The sequence below is a fragment of the Cavia porcellus genome, unplaced genomic scaffold, assembly GCF_034190915.1.
Source record: "Cavia porcellus strain 051 isolate PalLab524CR breed Dunkin Hartley unplaced genomic scaffold, mCavPor4.1 scaffold_14, whole genome shotgun sequence".
NCBI lineage: Eukaryota > Metazoa > Chordata > Mammalia > Rodentia > Caviidae > Cavia > Cavia porcellus.
The window spans coordinates 61207163-61223806 of NW_026947497.1; the positions used below are offsets into that span (position 1 = coordinate 61207163).

At 52.6% G+C, this 16644-nt stretch overlaps 1 protein-coding gene across 13 annotated transcripts in view; it reads left to right on the forward strand.

Moving 5' to 3' along the window:
- The window catches only part of Trak1 (trafficking kinesin protein 1), a 147412-nt gene that overhangs the window by 98272 nt on the left and 32496 nt on the right, over positions 1-16644 (forward strand). For 2 of the 13 annotated variants that reach the window (XM_063260964.1, XM_063260966.1), the window contains exon 1: positions 6807-7065. The exons of 5 other annotated variants lie outside the window; for them this stretch is intronic. In XM_063260964.1, coding sequence (XP_063117034.1) covers positions 6954-7065 — 112 coding nt within the window. In that variant the 5' untranslated portion in view covers positions 6807-6953. Of the gene's footprint in view, positions 1-119; positions 489-644; positions 783-6804; positions 7066-16644 lie in introns of those variants that run through there. 6 more of the 13 variants (XM_013160146.3, XM_023560259.2, XM_063260968.1 and 3 more) reach the window with 6 other exon arrangements.

A 16644-nucleotide genomic window follows, 5' to 3' on the forward strand; every position in this document is an offset into this window, starting at 1 on the left:
TGGCAACAGTTAGATTGAAAGATGAGCGGAGAGCAGGAGGCAAGGCTAGAGTGAGCTGCCCCGGAGGTGGTGTGTGTCCCTGACGTCACCCGCTGGGCGTCTGGATAGGACGGTTTCGGCTACTCCCATTCAGGGCCGCTGTCCAGGGCCGCTTATTAGCAGGACTGCCAGGGTCTAGAGAGCTCTGCAAACTGACCCCCTCTGCTGCCCTGTCCCCCTCCCCCTCTCCCCACTGACTTCCTCTTCCCACAGCTCCTTTTCTGATCTGGCTCCGTACTGTGGTTCAGCATGCACAGCCAGGTTCCAGCATGTGTTGCGGTGCTTTTCTGCCCAGTTATCTGGGAGGGCAGGGAGGCACGGCAGAGATTCACTTGATGTCCACGGCGCTGTGAAGTACTGTCTTCCCTCTGCACGGATACTGACTATGCAGAAATTTATCGAGGCGGATTATTATGAACTAGACTGGTACTATGAAGAATGCTCGGACGGTAATTATGGCCCTGAGAAAGAGCGCGGGGATGTGTGGAGGCATTGTCTTCCTGGGGGGTGGGGGTGGACTGGCCTCTGTGGGGAGACAGGCTGTGGGGGAGGACCGGAACTGGCTGCCAGCAGGCATATATGGCTCTGCCAGCTTCCAGGGCCTTGGGAGGAGATGGCAGCTGGGCAGGGCTCCTGACACCAGGGCTCCTTTGCGGCGTGCAGATGGCTGGAGGGCAGATGGCTTTTGGTGTGCTGGGCTTGCAAGGGTGGTGCTTCTGGGGACTGAGCCTCTGGAGTGAGATGTGAGTGCAGCATTGATGCATGTGTGTGCAAGTGTCACTGTTAGCTGGGCTCTGTGTGCCGGGGTTCAGTATTTGGGAGCGGACCCCAGGCTGTCAGCAGCAGGCCTGGACAACCTGCCCTTTTTGAGCGTAGACATGGGGTCTGCAGGAGCCTGAGGAGAGGCAGAAGCAGCTCCCCACTTAGTGCGTGATTGAGTGAATCTTGCGGTTGAATCTGGCAGAGACTGGGTGGGAGGCGTGGGGTGAGGCAGGGGAGAACTCGCTCTCCGCTCTCAGGTGGCCCTCTGGGTTTATACAGAGAGGGTGTGGCACATTCCAGAGGAGGCTGGGTGGCCTGGCTGGGAATGAGTGACTAGACAGGTCTCCCTCCCGAGAGGCTCCTGGTAAGGGAAGACGTCCAGAGGAGCTTCTGGAAAAGGGAAGATCATGGCTCCTACCGTGTTGAGCATCAGCAATGCGTGCTACATAGGGAAGCTGTCCTTTTCAGCTTCTTCCTGCAAATGACCCTTCTGCCACAAGCCTCTGCTCAGAAGGGGCACAGTTACACTCATGGAGGGTCTGCTCCCTGTGACGCTCTGTCCTAGCCCCATGTAAGCCGTTACAGGGACAGTAACTGCTTTTTAATAGAGGCACAGGTTTCAAATTGATCCAGCCTTGACTCCGTATCCAGTAACCTGATGATGTAACAGCTGGGAGCTGGCCTAGTTAGTGAGTGGAGGAGCTGCAGGATGGTCTCGGTTCTGCAGATTCTTGCCGTGACTGGACTCTGGGGGAAATGTGCTGAAAAGCCTTGCCTTGGTCCTTCTGCGTCCTTGAAGACGTGGCCATGTTGTGTCCCTGTTCGTCATTTTACAAACATAGTGGGAAGCGCCCAGGCTCCTGAGGGGAAGGGTGAATGGATTCTTTTTGTTTCTGGGCAGACTGATTTGTAAAGTAGCTCGCATCTTGTTGCCAAACCCTGAGAGGCACTCACAGGCCTGCTTCTCTTGGGAAGCTGTCACTGAGCCCACTGGTCTCCTTGGTGACGGGTGGCTCTGAACCCACCATAACTTTTTAAAGTGGTTCAGCACCTCTGCTCCAGCCAGGCCCCTCCTACGCTATTCCAGAAATGGGAGAGGGTTGCTTAACGTGTGGATCCAAGTGCTGCCCGTCCAGCCCTCTTTACACACAGGAATAAAGCTGGCCACTCCCCACGCTCAGTGGAGGGCAGAGGCGGCCTTTCTAAGCTGGGTGTCCATCCCACCAGTACTCTGGGGAGTCTCTTGGCCTGGCAACCCCGCTCTCTCCTTTCCTGTGAGTAGAGTCAAATGGAAGAGGTACAGGCTCCACTGCCCAGTGATAATAAATACTGATTTCTGTATCAGTCTGGATGTGTGTGGAGCAGAACCCTTGTCCCTTCAGCTTTTTCCTGTTGTTGGATAGAGGGGAGAAAGCTGTGGGGACCAAGTTACTGGCACAACTAGTATTTTCATAATGCTACTTAAAGATGCTGAAAACCAGGATAAAGGGACTGAGGCCAAGAAAGGGTCTGTCAGGAGACCGCACAGCATGCTTGTGTGCGTTGGCTTTGCGGTTCCCTGCGTGTTCACTCCTGCCTAGCTGGGGTCCCTCCTGGCTGGAAGCAGGGTTTGCCCTTGTGTATGTGCATCTTTTTAATTGCAAATCAGCACACAGAGCCTTGCTTTGTCTGCATTATCATTTGGCCTTTGAATCAATATTGAGCTGAACTTTTCTAAGGAACTTTCCATGCTGATAACAAAAGGTGAGTCAAATGCTTTGACAAAGATGCAAATTCATCATGGATGCCAAGCTACAACTATAAACTGCCAAGTTGGCATGGGGAAAGTAGCGTGTGTAGGTGGGCACACAGATTGAGGGCATCCAGAGCCTCCATGAAGGCTGGGGTGCGAAGGTGGATGTGCTCCTGGCCCCAGAGACTCAGGAGAACTTTATTTGGTGTTGGTCGCCTCCTTCCCTTTGTCAGTTTTAGTCATGTCCCTGCCTCTGCCCCCTGCACCCAGATAAGGCCCACTGGGGGTGACTAGAGGCAGGGGACAGGAGCTGTAATAATCAGGAGGTGGAGGACGATGATTGCTCAGTTCCAGGAAGTAATTGATAGAGGTTTGAAGTGGCCAGCCATGGGCACAGGATGTAGATCAGCAGCCTTCAGGGACTCACACCGTGTTGGCAGGGAGTACAGCTGCCACACTGGCATCAGACCTCCTGGGTCACTTAGACTGTCGTTTGGGTGTGTCCCATCTCCAGCCAGGATCTTTAGACCTTGGCCAATTGTAGGGAATAACCTCTCCCTTCCCACCCTGAGGAATCTCACTGCTTCCAGTGTATATCTGCAGAGCTCTGCCCAGGGATGGAGAGCAGGCAGAGGGCTGGAAGAACCATGGCTTATGGGGGCTCAAGTCTTCCCTGTCTCCACAGGTCCACAGGTCTCAAGCAGGCGCAAGAGGGCCCTGTCTTTCCACGTGGTCCTGTGGACAAGAGTGGGCAGGCAGAGCAGTCATGCTTGGGGTGCTTTGGGGGCCCAGGGTCCCTTAGGGTGTGATGGCTATGTGTTTGGGGTGTCTGTGCAGACAGATGTGGTGCATGGACAGTGAGAGCTTGCGGTCAGCAGTGCGGGCTCTGCCAAGGCTGAGTTTATTTTCTTAGATGTTGCACTAGTTGTCAGTTCTTCAAGAAAAAAGAAGTCTTCACACGAAGGGGAGTGGCCTTTTGAGCAAGATGTGGGCTGCAAACGCTGTTCACTGCACCATCTCCACTGTTGTCAGCCTGGTCGCCTCTCCACACGTTCTCCCCATCCTGGGTTGCAGATTTCAGGGTCAGGCAGACGGTGGCCACATTCATAAGGATTTTCAAGATGGGGCCACTGAGCCACAGCAGTGGTTCCGTGACTTCCTCCCCTGTGATGAGTGTTGCAGCCGTAGGTGAGGGCAGTGCTGTTCTCCACGTGCCTTGGGGCCCCTGAAATATCACCCCACCTAAGGTGGCTGGACCTCACACAGTTTTGTAGAGGGATCGTGAGCGTGGGTTGGGAAGCTGTTCCGAGAGTTTGCGATGATTGTTTAATTTCCCCAGCTTGATTCTGTGTCACACGATGCAAATGGACCTCTGGCGTATGACCCCGTGTTTATCGTGTGCTGGGCCTTTGCTTGCAGGGAGAGGTTGATTTCAGCTTCTCAGACATAGCACCATCGCTTGTAGTGTTCAAATGATGCTTCAAAAGGGATTAAATGTGCTGGCACAGGAGTGCACAGCTATTGTTCCAGCATTCTGGGGGCTGAGGGAGGAGGGTTGAGAGTTTAAGACCTATGGTTCAGTCAGGGGCCCTGGGTTCAATTCCTAGTAACGCGTATGTGGGTACACGCATGCACACGCACGCGCACGCGCGCACACACACACACACACACACACACACACGCACGCACACATACCGGATTGAATATAAAAGTGTCCTGGATGAGTGGAGCCTTTATTGCCAGTCTTAGTAATTAGAGACAGTGTCTTCCCTACACGGGAAAGCCCAGGATGAGGGAGTCGACAGGAGCACCCAGCACCCAGGTTTGTGTCAGGAGAAAAGTGGGGTCCTCAAGGAAAGGACCTCCCTACCTGCCTGCTCCACTGTGGGGGGCACACAGAAGTGGGGTGCGAGGGAGGAGGTGCAGAGAGCAGAAGAGGAGCTGCCATGGAATGGACAAAGGATTTCATAGACAGGAGAGCAGAGAATGTCACAACCAAGAAGAAAGCCAGCTGATAAATGGGGATGGGGGCAAAAAATTCCTCTACTACTCCCCCCCCCCCCCCCGCCGCCCCTTTATTTTTTACTTTGAGAGAAGTTCTCACTAAGGTTCTAAGTTGCTAGCCTGGACTCAGATTTGTCATCCTCCTGCCTTGGCCTCCCAGAAAGCTGGGATTGCAGGTGTGTTCCACGATGTCTGGCTACCCCAGACACTCTCATTACACAGGCAAAGTGAGGAACTGTGTAGTGACAATTTCTCTCAACCGGGGTTTGTGTCAGTGCTGGCAGGGATAGCTTAACCTGCAACAGGTGCTCCCGTAAGAAAGCGACACCTTCTTTGCTCTCATTCTGTGTGTTCAGAGTGGGCACCACCTTGAATTCAGAGACCCAGACATGCCCAGGATTAAGGTCCTGCAAGACCTGCCCATTCAGTGCGACTGACAGTTGTGGGTTTCTGCTGCCCGAAGTGCCTTTGGGGCAACTGAGTGATGGAGGCTGCTGTGAGGCCTGGGTCTGGCCCCAGCAGTGTCTGGTGCCTGGCAGGAAGAGCCAGGTGCAGGAAGTGTTCTCTGGCAAAGCAGTTAGGAAATTTTGTGCTTTCATGTAACTTTTCTGAAGATCTCAGCTATGTCCTCAGAATACTCATCGTTCAGTTTGGGCAGAGGAACATAGAAGTTTACAGTAGTATTCTGTAAACTTTTTAATATATTTAAGTATCTTCATGATTAAAAGTTGGGGCTGGAAATCCTACATATCAAGTCCTGCATGGTGTTGTGTTATGCTCTGTCTGGGATCTTGGGCTTTGTTATTCCCTCTGTTGGCATTACAGGATGCACTAGTATAAGAAGCCTGCTCTGAGTGACCCACTCAGAGCTGTTTCAGGTGTATGAAGTCAGCTTTTGTCAGCCTGTGGCCTAGCGTGGGCCCTGCCCGGCCCATAACCACTATTGCTGGCTGCCTGACTCCGTGGTGGGCCTTTCCTCCCACTATCTCCCCAAGGCTCAGAAGACCTGGCACATATACTTACTGGTTTTTGAATTACTTAACAATTTGATAACAAAAATTGAGATTAAAGAAATAATTCTTAATGTATATTTTAAAAAACAGTACTTAAAGTGCACACCTCTTTATAATGTGTGCTTTTTGAACTTGCTGCCTGTGAATTCTACTAAAACTTTTTTCCTTTTTTGCCCACACAGAACACATCTTTAACATGGTAAAAAGTAGCAATTTTACTTTCAATTTCCAAAAATTTAGCCAGAGAGTGTATATGAGCTTAGGTTTTAATTTTTAAGTAAAATCTTACTAATACTCTGGTTTTCTACCCAGAGGTGCTTGTGCACGGTCTTGTATTAGTCTGTGTGGCCCAGCAGTTTGGTTTAGCAGACGTCTTTAGCTGTTGAAACGGAATTCTCAGCTGCAGGATTCCAGGCTGAAGGAGCCATTGTCCCTGGCTTGGTGCGGAGTTCTTTCCGTGGAGATCGGGCACAGGTAAAAGGCTAGAGAGTAGTGCAGGCTGGGTGTTGTGCTGGGGCAGGGAGACTGTCACTGTGCAGCCAGCCATGACTGAAGCCTAGGGACCAGAGATGCTCCTGGGGGCTGAGGGCGCCGCTCCGCCCTCGCTGTCGAGGCAGTGGAACTGGGTCAGGATACACCGCACAGTACTGGAGTCTTCCTTGGGTTCCTCAGAAGCTGTTGGCTTTAGGTTGCTTTAGCAGTCGGAAAGGATTTTTTGAATTCGTGGAAACAGATTTAAGGTGAGGACAGGATTTATGAGGTGCAGATTAATACAGGAGAAATGTAATGCATCACTACCAAGGGAGGACAGCTGGGCTGAGTCTGCCACCACCAGCGTCCTGCCTCTGTCCATTTCTGCCAGAGTCTGAAGGCCGACTACTCCTTCACCAAGCTGTGGCCACCCTCAGAGCTGCCTGATTCCCAGGCCCACCCGCACCCACAGGGAGGCCCCACTAGGCTGTGGAGCAAGCCTGCCTCACGCTTCTGTGGCTGCACCTCTGGGCAGGTGGACCTGCCCCAGGCCCAGCAGGTGTTTTCCTGTGCTGCGGCTGTGGAACTTGCCGGATGTTCTATTACTGCTGTTCCCAGGGAGAAGACGTGGGGAACCCGCCTGGTGGTGGAGGTGGGTGAGGTCCTGCAAGGCTGATCTGGCTCCTCCCCAGGTGGGTGGCACTAGGTAGGGCCACCACCTGGCAGGTACCTCACCCCGCCCACCCTCCTCAGGCTGCTGCCTGTGATATTGGTGAGTGGCTCTGCTCATACTCCTGCATGCCAGCGGCCCAGGGCATGTTCCAGCGTGTGCCCCTCGGGCCTGGGCCCCAGGGCTCCTTGGGGCAGGCGGCCAGGCACTGTCCCAAGAAGCACCCTTTAGGGTGATATGCCAGCTTTGGATCACGTCAGCAATGTCCCTGAGAGACACAGGCGGGGAGGAGGAATGCTTTGAATGCAGCTGCTGGGAGGAAGAGAGGAAGCTGGCCTGTGAGCAGCAGGACACCCTGGACCTGGTGGAAGCAGGTAACTGCTGTGGATTCCCCACGCACATTACACACCCCTTTCCTGTTTACCTCCCCCAGAAGCTGTTGTTCTGATTCTGTCACCTGGGAGTTGCTGCTCTGGATCACCAGACTCTGTGTTTGGCTTTGCGTCTGGCTTCGCGTCTGGCTTCTGTGGCTTAGTTGAGGTCTCTGAGAATCACTGTGAGCAGCAGGTGCCAGCTCAGTCTGGTTCCTTCCTTTGTGTGTTCCAGCTCAGTGTTTTAAAGGGTTAAAGTTGTTTTATTACAGCTGAATGGGTCATAGGAAGTTAATGGACACAGGAATGAGTCATTAGGAAATAAAACATACTTTTGGTGCCAGTTGTGTTTATTTAAAAATTATCAATCACTAATTTGAAATAGAACGTTGTGCTTTCTAACTTAAGGACTTCCTTTGAAAACTGCCAGACGGCACTGTGTTGGAAGGCTGCTCCTTTTTGGGGGCTGAATGATGAGGGTCCAGATGCTGGGAGTTTCCCAGAGGCTTCTTTGCATCACCTACAGGCCAGAGAAAAGGTGATTTAAACATCAAGCACCGGGGCGTGAGTGAACAGTCAGAATACCTTTCACCACTTACTCTAGGATGTCCTGTTTTCATATTTCAGGATAACTTTCACTTTCAAAATTATTTATAGTCCGATATATCCCAAAAGTGTTTTCCCTTTGAAGTTACAGACCTGAAAATAGTGCTGCTCCACCTCCCAGACAGCTAAGCATGTTTTATTGGGGGAAGGCAGATGGGGGCGTAGGGCACAAGGATGGGGCTCCATTTGGAGGCCAGAAACCTGCTGGAGCATATGGCTCCAGTGAGCAGATGACCGAGAGAGAGGTGCGAGGCCTGTGGTGGCGGACACGTGTTGTGCTCTGGGGGTGACTGAGAGCTGGAGGCCAGCTCAGGCCTAACCGATCTGGTCCTGTCCTCGAAGGCTCATGGCTCCCAGTGTGTCTTAGTGACTGTCCCCAGACCCTCGGGTCTCGCAGTCTGGGCGAGGTGAGCGTGGGACTGAAAGGCACGTGACTGTGGCTGTGAATTAAAGGTCACGTGTGACACTGAGCAGCGCCTCAGAGCCTGGGCAAGTGAAGAATCGTGTTGCACACACGTCTTGCATGAGCACATTGACATGTGCACCCTCCGTGTATCTGCACTTGTGTTTGTAACTGATGGTGTGGAGAGTGAGTGCTGGGCACTTGCCTAGTGTGGGCACCATTTTGGGTGCTTTATATGGGCTCACGAATTGAACCCTAAAGCGACCATGTGAGGTGAAGCACATTGTCACTTCCGTTTGATAGCCCATGGGAGGAAAGCTGAGGAATTCCAAAGCTACCACTGGTAGTGGCTCCAGCTCATGCAGCATGGCTGCTGGGCCCTGCTCCAACCTGGGGCCCCAGCCAGGTGTTCTCCAAGGAGTCCTGGGCAGCAGCACAGGCCTGCCCTGGACCCTTGGAATTGCACGTTCTGCGGCCGCACTGGACCTGCTGAATCTGACAGTGGGATGGCCCAAGTCCAGGTTCTGCCATGCTTGGGTGGTCCTGGCCCTGTGGAAACAGTGGTGTCCTCTTGCTTCAGAGCTGCAAGAGACTCACTCTGAGTGTGCCACGTCGTGACCAATGGCTGCATTTGCTTCCTGTCTTTTCTGTCCCCCTTTCTCCAGTGAAGTACTTCTAGCTCGTGTGTGAAGTGGGCACAGTATTTCCAGGACAGAAGTCCTGAAGGGAAATACATCACTGTCTGTGTTGCTTTTCTTTGTGCACTGGGATCACCTCGTGCTTTAGGTTTGCTTCTGGCTGGAAGCAGTGAGGAGGGAGCAATTGGTGCACCCTGGAGGCCAGCAGCCAGGACCCTATGACTCTGTCCTTGCCTTGGGGCACACAGGGAGTAGGTGCTTCCTTATGCGGAGTCACCTTGTTCCCGAACAGGGCTTTGGGCTGAAGACTGAAGGACAGCATAGTATTTGAGTTGCTCTGGTGGCTGTGGGTGCCAGATATGTTTACCATCCTCTCCAGGTTACCTTGTGGGTGCTGGGCACTTTCTGACCTCACCCATTTAACCTTCAGAGGAGACACTGTGGCAGGGTTAGTCCTGCTTGCACTCCAGACTCTGGAACCCTTTGTACAGGTCCCCAGCTAGATGCATAGTGGCGCCTGCTGCAGCCTGGGGGTCTCCTTGCCCACCTAGGCTCTTGCCGATGGAGCCCTGGGCCTTTTCACCATCCTGCGTATTACCTCATTTCATCAGGCCCAGTGCTGGTGCCAGCTGAGACGTGGTGCCCTGCTCTTCCTGCTCTTCCTGCCCTTCCTGGGAGAGCCCAGCCCGAGCCACCTGCTCTGGAAGGTCGTACTTGTGAAACAAGGCTGATCTTGGGTGCCATGTGCCTGCTGTCCGTCTCTGCTCTCCTGTCTCCCAACAGGGCCAAACTGAGCAAAGGAGGTGGGTGCTGACCTGTCCAACCAGGTGGCTGGGCAAGCAGAAGTCAGGGTGGACCGCAAAGCCTGTAGTTTGTGGCAGAGCCAGGCCCCACGGCTGTCCCCAGGGCATGCCTAAGATGCCCCTGGGAGTCACAGAGCTGGTAACTAATGTCCTCCAGGCTGCCCTGGAAAAATGTGACTTGCCGAGAGCTCTTGGCACAGGTGCAGGTCCTGAGACCAGGGCTTCTTCAGTGAGTGTCTCCCGCTCTGCTTGGGGCAACACAGGCAGGTCTGTACCATGCAGCTCCTTCCGCAGATGTCACTTCCCGTGACGTCAGCTGCCCAGCCTGCCTCTGCTGCTGGGATGGCATACCAGCATTGCCCCAAAGCTGGGCCTGGGCCGAGGTCATGGATGAGCTCTGTATTTTAGGTTCTGCCTATCTCTGAGCCTGTGCCCTGTCCCTGTGTACCGCCTGGCATGCCCTGCTTGCTAAAGTGCACATGGGTCTGCTTTCTGAACAGGCCAAGAGGGGAGGATGTGTGTGTTTACTCAACAGGTGGGGATTAAGATCTGGCCTAGGGGTCACATAGCCCAGGACCTTCAGGAGTGGCTCTGAGCCCTTGGACAGGTTCTTTGAGTCAAAGGAGGACAGTAGTAAAACTCTTCTTATAAGGTAGCTGTGAAGGTTCGAGGGACACAGCCCAAAGCCAGGGTCTGGTGAGGGCTCATGTAAGCCACTCGATCATCACCTCATCAAATGCCTGGTGTAAATGGCCTCCAACACCCCAAGTTCTGTCCTAGGGCGGGTGACTCATGGTAGCATCCAGCGGACCCAATTTCAGTGCAGAGTCCTGTCCCCCTCCTTGGACTGGCCCTTGGCCTCTGTTTTGATTGCTAAGGAGGGGTCATGTTTGTGTTGTGGATTGTTTTGTTTGCACTGTAGCTGCTCATTGGAAATCACTCTGAAGAGTATGTTATCAAAGAGTTGCTGTATCGTTCGTTGATAACGTACTCAGATCTGCTCCTGCCCGCCCCAGCGAGGACCAGTGAGTCAGGGAAATCACCATCCTGCCCCTGCAATCTTGGCTGTGGCACCGAGAGCAGTAAAGTGGAGCCGGAGCTGGGTAGCACCGGACTGTGCTCCTGCAGGGGTACCTAGCTCCCAGCCAGAGCAGGGGCCAGGTACACCTGGCAGTGGGCAGCAAATGCCACAGTGACTGCAGTTCGAATGGCCGGGTCCTGTCCCTGCCGCTGTCCCCAAGTGCAGCACCTCTTTCCAGGAGTGGTGGCTGGAGGCTGTGTGGCACAGGGAGGAGCAGCAGCTTCCCTTGTTTGCAGCCATCCTAGTGACGTCCTGCGCCTCCCTTCTGCTGTTTTCCATGTGTTTGAGCCTCAGCTATGTTTCCAATTGGAAATAGGCAGCTGCTGTGGACAGCACTGTGGTGGCCTGAGCACAGCTGAGCCAGGCTGAGCCGTGAGAGGGTGCTTTGGCACCTTTGAGGCTGCTCGTGCTGTCCTAGGGATGTGGCCAGAGCATGGTGTGGTCAGGGGGGAGGTTTACATGTTACATGAGAGCTTAGAATGCTGAGGTCCAGTCGCCTGTGTTGCCTAGACAGCTCAGAGGTTCTCAGAGGCCTGACTGGGCTGTGCAGCCCTTGCTGTCATGCAGGTGTAGGGTCTCAGCTTCACACCTGTGTGCAGCGAGCTGGTTCTTCCTCTGACATAGGCAGCTGAGAGTCTGCTTCCTAGTCACAGAAGTAGGCTGGGAGCCTGTGGTGCTTTTGGGTCTGGTTTGTACCAAGCATAGGGATTTTGAGGTGCACTGAGGCTGAGTACTGTGTTTCTTGTGACTGGCCAGTACCCCACGTTGTGGCCAGACCACATTTTGGTCATTCTCTCACCACTGGAGGGACATTTGCTTCCAATCTGGCTGTAAGAGGTGGTGAATGCTTGGGCACACGTTTCTAGGTAGACACAGGTTTTCATCACTCTCAGATGGATCCTTGGACTTCAGAATGTCTCTGTGACTGTGGATTGTTGTCTGACTTCTCAGAGCCTCAGTTTCCCTGCCTTGAAATGGAGGTAAATGTGTTTACACTCAGGGCTGTGTCTGCCTGGCAGGAAGAAGGGTGCTGAAGGCTGAGTCTCAACAGCACTGGGAGGATGGCCCTCATCCAAGTCCCTGGGCCATTGGCCTGGCCTGTTCCACAAAGGTGGGCAGGACAGCTGAGGTGTGGGGACAGGGTGGAAATGGATGAGTCCTTTCTTCCTGCTGGGCGTGGAGAAGCAGGCTGTTCCAGTCCCGGGAAGTGGGAAGGGCATTCAACACCAGGAAATGCTCACAATGAAGTCGCAGGTGGGGAGCGGGTGCAGAGTTGGTGAGAAGGCTGGAAGGGCAGGCTGGGCAGCGGAGGACAGTCCCTGGGTTCTTGCAGGGCTGTGTGTGGAGGCTGCCTTGTGGAAAACGTCCCTGCGGAAGGGGCATGGGTTCAACCAAGCACGAACAAAGGACACCTGTTCTCTGTGCTCAGAGTGTGCCCACTTGTGTGGGCAGTGACTCACTGGGACTTTATGGGAGCTTCGTAGCTCCCAGATTATGAATCTCCACCCACACCTGATGAGCAGGGTGGACATTCCTGAGGGACGAGGGCCAGGTTGAAGACAGCCTTCTCCTGCCATCCTGCTGGGGCCCACTTCCTGTCACTGACGAGGAGTGCTGGTCTGCAGGCTGTGATCACATAGTGGAGCGGACCCATGGACCTTGCTGGTCACTTCTGTGACACCTGATTCCTATCCCTGCCTCTGTCAGGCATGTTGAAATTCGAGGACTCTGGGCCCCTTGTGAAAGCTCACTCAATGTATTTGTGGTTTTTTATAAGAAAAATTATAGAAAATTAATTTGACTCTACAATATCAATATTGGGTACGTGAAAAGAAGAAAAATCATTGGTCGTGAAGGGGAGAGAATAGATCTTGGATTCTAAAGAAAAGTTGGAAAGTCTGGCTCCAATTAAAGAAATGACCAGAGTGAGGCCAAAAACAAGCAACAGAGTACAAAGAGAGTGGGTATATCCTGTGTGTCTCCTCGGATATTTGCTGCTTGATCTTGGTGTCTTCTGGAGGGCCAGTGGTAATTCCTTTTTATCTGTCTGTCTGTCTGTCTGTCTCTTTACTACTGCATGTTCGCTTAGTTAATGATTACCATTGTGGGGAGCTGGTGCACGTACACAATTCCTTTTTCTCCTCTTCTCTCCCCCTCCCTGCCTCTGGTTTCTCTACCCTTTTGCAAAAGATCTGTGTCCCTACTCAGTGCTCAGTGAACTGAATCAGACACACAATCTTCAGTATTACATGGTTTCTCTTATATGAGAAAACACAAAGTATAAAGAAATTAGAGTAAAATAAAAGGTAGACAATAGGACATTTTATTTTTATACACACACATGCTGGTGTGAAATATTTATCCCCTCCAACCACACATAAAGATGTGTAAAGTTGGCCCACGTGGGAGAGAGGCTGCAGGAATTAGTGTAAGAAGCGGTGAAAAGGGCCTGGGGGTTTAGCTCAGCGGCATAAGCGCCTGCCTTGAAAGCAGGCAGTCGTGAGTTCAATCCCCGGTACCGATAAAAAAGAAAAAGACCAAAAAAAAAAAAAAAAAAAAAAAAAAAAAGCAGTGAGAGCTGTTTGTTCGCTTCCCTAAGATGAATGAGGAGCAAGGTCTGTCATGGGCAGCGGCCTGTCAGCCTTTGGTGGAACGAGTGACAAGGAGACACTCAGCTGCCTGGCCAGGCCGCCGTGCAAGTGGGCCTCAGCTCGCTGCCCACTCCAGATCTGCTGCTGCCCCTCCTACTCTGCGTCTGGGGCTCCATCTACGTCTCCCTCTGTGTCTGCCCCCGCTCCATTTTCTTGCCCTGTGAGGTCTTTGCTGAGCTTCCTACCAGCCTGTTTCCCCTTTGCCTCCCCCTGTATCTCATCTCAGACTCAGGACGAAAGAGCCCAGTGCCCACCATCCTGCTGCCCCCCAAGGTCCCCTGGCTCGGTCAGGAGCCTTGACATGGTGCTGGTCCTGTCACTGTGCCCTGTGGCCACTTCCTCTGCAGCCTTCAGTGCTCCCCATGGCCCCTTGTAAAACCTGCACTGCTGAAAGGTTCTCAAGGGACCTTGGGGACATCCTATCTCAGGGGACACCTTGTCTCCTGTGCACCCTGGGAGGAGGGCAGGTGTGCTGCCTGCTAGCACAGCTTGGTGCATGGTAATGGGTATTCGTTGGGGTGAGCTGGGTCACTTTACTTCGTTTTTAAATATTTGGACCAAGATTTTCTTGTATTACGTTGTTATATAGATTGACGGCTGCCCCTCTACTTCTTGGACACATTTTTGGATGGAAGGGAGTTATTGGGTCAGTTATTGGGTCTTCCTGAGTCAGAAACAGAACTTCCTTTTGCAGTATTCTTTCTGTAGAGAGAAATTCACAGCTCTTGTAGACTTAGTGTTTGGGACATCGATACTTGAAGAACAGAGCCCATGGGACCTTAAAACTGAGGGGCCAGGCCGTGCTGGTCCACACACCTCTCGTCCTTGGAAGAGGAAATCCAGGACCCAGAAGCTGCAGGGCTGTCCTGGCCCTGACATCGCTAGAAACCAAGGTCTAGGTGCCTCTCCACGCCCACAGGCCTCCGCTGTGTCCACACACTTCTCAGCACTGTTGATTTGTTCCTGTCCTTGGTCCTATGCGCCCTATGGCTGTGTTTGAGTACAGGAGCCAGACCCACTGGGACCCCGAGGCACAGCTCTGCTCTCTTGACCTTCATTGGGTCCCTGGCCTCTAAGCTTTTTCACCTGAGGACCCAGCCCTGGAGCAGTACCCACCTTGCAGGCTGCTGTGGAACTCAGTGAGAAAGAGCACCAGGTCCCTGCCCTTCCTGTTGGGCAACAGGGATGTTAGCTGCTGTAGTGCTGCGCATCTGTGCTTGTTTCAAAATGTGCCCCTTGCTGCTGTATGGCATTGGGGAAGTTACCCAACCTCACTGGGCCCTAGGTCCCATGCGTGCAGCGGTGTTAATGCAGTGCCCAGTCCCATGCTGATGTACCCACCGTTGGGCCCCTTGTGAGTGTGAGAAACTGGAATCACCAGTTTATGCACCAGATGTCAGGGTGCACCCCACAGAAATGCATGTCTAGCTGGCAACTAGAAGAGCTCTGTTGCTACTGTTAGTTTCTCTGAGGAGGAGACTCAGAGGAGCCCAGCACTAAGTCAATTGTGTTCCCTGAAACTCATCTGAGTCGCTTCTGTCCATCAGTAGGTGGTCACTATAGAAAATTTTTAAAGTGCACAAAAAGTAAGATGTACGATCTTGTCGTAATGTCAGTATTTTTGTGGGTGTCTTCATTTTTCTGGGTACTATAAGTATATACATCCCCACCCCTGGGATAATATGTATTTTATACATATTTTATGTATTATACACTCTCATCCTGTGGAACAAAGCGTGGCTTTTCATGTGTGCCTCTTACTCGTGGGGAACCTTGTACCCCGAGTGCCCCTGGCTGCAGCTGTCCTGGCTCAGGGATGCCAAGGGTGCCTTGCATGTCCTTTTGCAGTGTGTGAGGGGTGGCTCGAGAGACCTGGGCCTGCGTTTATTAAGATTTAGTTGTTGATGTACTTTAAGGCTTCTAGAAATTGGCCATGTAGAAAGGGTGACACGGGGTCCTTGCAGCAGCAGCTAAAGGGACTTGCACCCCTGAGATGACTGTCTGACCTTCACGCCCATGTGCTTGTGCATGCGTGCACACACAGATGGAGAAAGAGGAGTCAGCAGTGTGTTGGCACCCAGCCGTGGTGTCACATGAGTGCTAGTATTGCCGTGTGTTACCACTGGCAGAAACCAGGCTAGGTGTGCAGCTTTCCTCTGTGTTTTTCCTTGCAACTGCATGTGGCTGTCCACATGTGATCCTCTACATGAATAACCTCAGAGCTCTCAGGGCACAGAACTCAAGCATAGCTGGGCTGTTGGTGCATGCCCTCGGGACGGCCAAGGCAAGAGGATGGCAAGTTCAAGCCCAGTGGGGGCAACTTAGTGGCTTAACAAGACTGGGGCTGGGGTTGCAGCCGTATGAGGGGTCTGGGTTCAAACCCCAGTCCTGAAAAATAGAATGAAGTGTAATCTCTGGTTAATACAGTGCTGGAGAAGTGGGGCCTTCACACCTTGTTTCCTGGTGGACTATCAGCTGTACATCCAGAACAGTAACTCCTGGAGGCGGCCTAGGAATCTTCACCTTAGGGTTTCCTTGGCTTTGGGCTCTGAAACTATCTAGAGCAGTTGAGCCAGACACCATCTGCATCAAATTAGATACATTTGCCTTGGCCCTCGGTGGCTGTCGGGACCCTGGCAGGAGTCTTGACCTGGGGAGAGATGCTTCTGGTCCTCAGAGCTCTGGCTTGGTAGGTTGCAGATTGAGAGCCAGATTTCGGGCTTCTCCTTAGCTAGAAAAGCATTGCAGCAGATCAGATTTCTCTGGGCTCATTCCATAGGATGGTCTCTAATGCACTGGATAAAATATTTAGAATCCTATTGAGTTCCAGTGGCAGTGTGCCATGGGCAGTGCTGCTGAGTTGGACTTGGTTACACTCTCCATTCTCCATCACTGGGCCAGTACCGACTGAGGTTGTTGTGGAAGTTCCCACCCTCATACATAGCATTCCTAAGAAGTTTCATTTGGCTCCCGTACAACAGGTTTCAAAAACCACATTTTGACCTTAAGTCCACTTCTGTTCCCTCCTCCTGCCGTAGGGTAAAACCCATGTTCCTTCCTGGATGTTTGCTGAAGATCAGCTCCTTGCCATTGATTTAAAATAAGACAGCCCTGAGATTGTTCAGCAGACTAAGTAAAGCCTTGTTTCTTTGTGTAACTATTTTCTCCAGTGGAAAAGAAGCAAAGACAAGGGGGGTGGGGGGTGTCCTGCAGTGGCTCCTGAGCTGCCTCTTGTGACCAGTCAGTTGTCTGTGTAATGAAACTGCACTGTGTGTATGTGTGTGTGTGTGCACGTGTGCATGTGCGTGCATGTGTGTGTGTACATGTGCACTTCCCCAGTCTTCCTGGTAGGGAATCTTTGTACTTGAGGCCTTGGGGGCGGAAGGGCTGTGCCATTATA